This window comes from Fragaria vesca, linkage group LG2 (assembly GCF_000184155.1).
Source record: "Fragaria vesca subsp. vesca linkage group LG2, FraVesHawaii_1.0, whole genome shotgun sequence".
NCBI classification, from domain to species: domain Eukaryota; kingdom Viridiplantae; phylum Streptophyta; class Magnoliopsida; order Rosales; family Rosaceae; genus Fragaria; species Fragaria vesca.
The window spans coordinates 5,460,726-5,466,019 of NC_020492.1; the positions used below are offsets into that span (position 1 = coordinate 5,460,726).

General features: G+C 38.9%; 1 protein-coding gene across 1 annotated transcript; it reads left to right on the forward strand.

Annotated features, from left to right (window-relative positions):
* Positions 1-1,265: 1,265 nt before the first annotated feature.
* On the forward strand, positions 1,266-2,000 carry LOC101312897. The gene has a single exon (XM_004292133.1). It carries the CDS (start codon positions 1,266-1,268, stop codon positions 1,998-2,000), a length of 735 nt encoding a protein of 244 aa, XP_004292181.1.
* The last annotated feature ends 3,294 nt before the right edge of the window (positions 2,001-5,294 follow it).

The following is a 5,294-nucleotide window of genomic DNA, read 5'->3' on the forward strand; positions in this document are numbered from 1 at the left end:
GCCAGATTGACTTTGTTTAAAGTTTTGTGTGATCTAGCCGGAAAACTGGAATTTGGCGTACTCGCCGAGGAGGGAAAGTGGTCGGGGACGCTGCTGGAGTCTACTGGGGTGGAGGCGCGCCCTCGCCGGCGCCGTACGGTGGCGAACGGAGGGACGTCTGCATTTTAAGGCCGATGCGGACGTGCGCCTCTGATCCGGCCTATATATATATATATATGCGTTGGAATCATAGGCTTAGGTACACAAAGCTCCCCAATCTCAAGATCTCAGGCCTAAAGGAGGGGCTGCAATGCTTGTTGGCTGTCTGGGTCCCTGATGGTTAGTTCTTCTGTTTAGGAAGCCTTTAGGCCATCTCCAGTAAAGAGGGGCTATATTGGGGTCAGAGATAAAATTTAGCCCTCCTAAATAATATAATTTATTCATGAAATGGTGAATCATCTCCAACAAAGGAGGGCTATATTTATCCCTTTTAAATATTTTATAGTTTTTCATTATATTTTTGAAACTTATGATTTAGTTTATTATAGTACCATTTAATTTATATCAATAATGAATTTTTGGGGTGAAATTATTTTTTATTTTTTTTTAAATGAAAGGAACAATGTGTACATTAAAAAACTAATATTTTCGACATGTAATTATGTGATTTGACGATAACATATTTAGATAGGATTTTCAAGTGCCACGTGCCCATCTGCAAGCAAGTCTAGAGATTTCCGATTAGATATAGTGTTGACGTGGCACAATTAATCATTACGGGATCTTATCGAAATTTCGGATAGGATTTCTAAATGCCACATGTCGGGTTGAGATCAACTCTCTAGATTTCTGATTGAATTATCTGCATACATGGTGTTCTATCTGCAACTTCCAACCTCAATAAAAAGGGTAGTTTCATATGCGTAACTCACTATCTCATCTATCTCTTCTCTATTTCTTTGTTCTGTTTATACCTTTTCATTACATTTAGCAATGAATTCTAACTGGTTTTCTCAGAGTAATGGGGGCTACATGAAGATGAGGAAGATGATGAAGAAGATGAAGAATATGATGCCCAGAGGAGAAGAAATACAACACAAATTATGGTGGAAGCATCTAGCTGGTTCACTACAAATCCACTTCAGCAGCAACCTCAATGGGGTGGTTCTATTCCAGGCCGCGCTACCCGTCATTGATCTCGTGAGGTAGCTAATGAAAAATTGTTAAATGATTATTTTGTAGCTGACCCTGTGTACCTTGTCGAAACTTTCAGATGACGTTACAGAATGAGACGTGAAGTTTTCCTCCGCATGTTAGAGCATGTCCAGACAGTTAACCCATACTTTAGGCAATCACAAGATTGTGCTGGGCGTCCGGGCTTCTCACCTCACCAAAAATTGACGTGTGCACTCCAAATGCTAGCCACTGCATGCTCGGCTGATTCCTTAGATGAATCATTCCATATGCCTGAATCCACGACCATTGAGAACCTTGGTCAATTTTGTCGTACCATTGTCACCATTTATCAAGAACGCTATCTTCGAGCTCCTACAACAGAGGATCTTGACATGCTCTTACAAAGAGCCGAGCGACGAGGATTTCCTAGAATGATAGGTTCGCTGGACTGCATGCATTGGCAGCGGAAGAACTGTCCAGTTGGGTGGCAGGGGAGCTTTAGCGGCAAAACGAGGAAACCAACTATTGTTCTGGAAGTTGTGGCTGGTCCTGACACCTGGATCTGGCATGCTTTCTTCAGAATCCCGGGAGCGCATAATGACCTCACTGTTCTCGGACGTTCCCCACTATTTGATGTTGTCACAGCAAGTCAGTCACCACAACTTAACTATCATGTCAACGGGAGTCCTTATGAGTTTGGGTATTACCTTGCTGATGGTATTTACCCTAAGTGGGCGACATTAGTGCAATCTATCAGACAACCTGAGAATGAACAGGAGGAGTATTTCTCCACTAAACAAGAGGCATACCGCAAGGATGTTGAAAGGGCATTTGTAATTCTATAAGCACGATTTGCAATAATTAGGCAACCTACAAGAGGTTGGGATAAAGATTCATTATCTACAATTATGTTGGCTTGTATTATACTACATAACATGATTGTGGAGGACGAACGAGATGACTACTATCATGGTGAGTCTGATGATGATGAACCGAACCCAAATAGGTCAAGAAGAGCTCGGGGAAGAATATATGATGGCCCAAACTTGCCTGTTAATCCAAGAACCGGGCAAATTACAATGGTCGAATACATGTCTCCACTACGCCATAAGTGCAACAAAAGACATTTTTCACACAACGGTGCATAATAGCAGAGTTGTACAAATTTCAAAAAGGCTTCATACAACGTTCAGAAACTTTCAGCCGTTGTGTGGATAGTCTGAGATCATTCCAGTTTTTTTTTCCTTAAACTAGTACAACACTTTGGACAATATTTTGTTGTCTGAATGAAGATAAAAATGAGACCCATTTTGCTTCTAACTCCACTCTAGTTTGACATATAACTGGGTGTTGTTACACAACAGTGAAACAAATAAATGTTGTGTGAATGTATACAATTTAAACTATCATACAATACTTTTTATACATCTGTTGTACGATGTATCTCTCATGCCAAGGTGCAGACTTCTAGTTTTAAAATTGCTCTTACATCCTTTGAAAACCTAAATTTTTTGTGAAAGATAGCCTTGGTGGTTTTGATGTAATAATGGAACACTCAAACCTGTTGTGTGAGAGTATAGTATTTTGAACAATCACACAACGACTTTTCAGTTTTGGTTGTATAATGTATTTTCGTGTCATAAAACTCATCTCTTACATTTGCAATTTGCAAATACTACTTTCAGTTCTTCATCCCACAACAATCAACTAAGAAATGTTGTGTGAAGGTATAATATCACACAATTGTTTTCAATATTACGTTGTATGTATCGTAACCCCCAACCCCTAAAATACCCTAAACCCTAAAAAACCCTAATAAATTTCCTATTGTAGTGCCACAACAGTTCTTTTGTAATACTGATGTGACGTAAAATTAATGTTGTTGAATTTATGGTTGACCGAGTTGATCGATACCCAAACGTTTCCTAAAATTTGTGAATTTTGTTACACTACTATACTTCACTATCATAATTATATCAAACGGTCTAATTTTCATGATTTTAATCCTAAACATCTAGATCACAATCAACCTATTAATGAGGAATAACATGTTTACTATGTTACACATAATGTGACATAACATGTGTAGTACATATTATATAAACGTGTGTTTATCTAGAGAGACACCATTAAGGAAATGAAATTTTGAAAATCGAACAGTATAGACATGCATGTTTACGATATTGAAGCATGATTGTTGTAGAAATGTCATCAATTTTCGGTATTACATGAGTGTCGATCGACACGGTCAACTCTAATTATTACACTTGCTTTCACTATGGGGAGCCAAACCATCATGATATAATTGACACCAGCTTCTTATATGTGTTTATGCATAATAACCATATGATTATACGAGTGTCGACAAAATAAAAAAAAAATGTTTACAGTATTGCATTTCGACGTGTTTTCGTATGATGAGTCTAACATATTTAGACAACTCTTAGTGTTTTTATGCGTTGTGTGAGTGAAAACTAAAGTTATTTTAAAGAATGATTCGTTAGAATGAAAAGTAGCCGTAAATTTCCCGCCCTCACGATTAAGTGCATGTCTCTATTTTATTTCTTCTCAGACAACACAAAATATGCAATTTATGTTGTCTGATTTGTAAATGCATAGGGAAAAAAATTAAGGACTGAGATGTAACAGCAGGAAATCTCCCACTCTTGAAATTTAAGGATGTTATTTTTTCTCAGACAACAAAATATACAATTTACGTTGTGTGATTTGTAAAATGGATAGGGAAAAAATTAAGGCTGAGATGTAGCAGCGGGAAATCTCCCGCTCTTATAATTTAAGAATGTCATTTCTCATACACCAAAATTTAAAGTTATGTTGTACGATCTAAAAAACACTTGACTCAAAAACCTAAAGGCCGAACTTGACACTAAGACAGAAAAAAAAAAGTATTGCTAAAAAGTATCGCGCACACACACACTCACCGCTCTCTCTCTCTTCTCTCTTTCTCTGTCGAACTCAACCGCGCGCACTCTCATTTTCTCTCTTCTCTCTTCCTCAATTTCTTGTCAATCACTCCTCTCAATTTCTTTCACTCTGGAACTCAATCACTCCTCCCTCAATCGAGACTAAGCCACTGTCACTCGATTAGGGTTCGTCGATTTGGGGTTTCGTCCATTTGGCGCCTCGGATTTCTTCCAATTTGGATCGAGGTTTGTATTCTTCTCCTTTCTCCGATGAGGCTTCTACGAAGGGGTTTCTGGGTTAGTTTAGTTTGAGGTTAGTTTCTGGGTTAGGTTAGTTCGATTTCTTCGTTTCTTTGATTAGGTGAAGAGTAACATAACGATTGGTTAAAGTGGAAGGATTGGGTTCTTCGAAACGACGCCGTTATGGTCGAAACGGAGGAAAAGGGTCGGCTTTGTGAGAGTGTTGCTGCTGTGGGTTGGTTAAAGTCGGGCCCTTGGTGGGTTCGGGTTCAGGTTTGCGTGAGTCTGGGTTTGAGTGAGATGAGAGAAGAGGAGAGAAGAGAATTGGGTTTGTTGATGAGAGGTGGTATGAGGCAGTGTAGGAGGATAGGGAGGGTTTATGGGTTTTGGGGGAATAAGGAAGATGGGGTAGTTTTGTATTTGGTGTGTGAGGAATGGTGGTGGTTTTGGGAGAGATGGGTTGGGGGGTTTTGGTGTGATTGGGATGGGGGTGTGTGAGGCTGTGATGGAGATGCATTTGTTGGTGGTGGTTTTGGTGCTTCGTGTTTCGGTTTTGATGATTTTGGTGGAGTTTTGAGTTGTGAGTTTTTGTATTTGCAGAATATTTGTGTGTGAACCCAAGTCAGAGGTCAGTATGTAGCTTAGTGGTTTGTGAGGCATGACTTTGCTGAAAAGAGCGCTCACCAGTCTGAGAAGAGGCGGATTTACAACATGTCTAGAAAGTCTAAAATCCAGACCAAGATGAAGAAGGTAGTTTCTTATCATATTTACATTCTCTATGACTTGATATTTACATTATTTGTGAAGTGAATATATTCCGTGAGCACTTATCTCTATCATATCTTTAATTGATAAACTTCTACTTTGATTTCTTTAGCTTTTGTCATTCTTGGTGCTCTATGTATTTGTATTCAAATCATAATCTTGGGTTATTTTGCTTCTTTCTGTTTTGGATTATGAGTTTATGGATCCTAG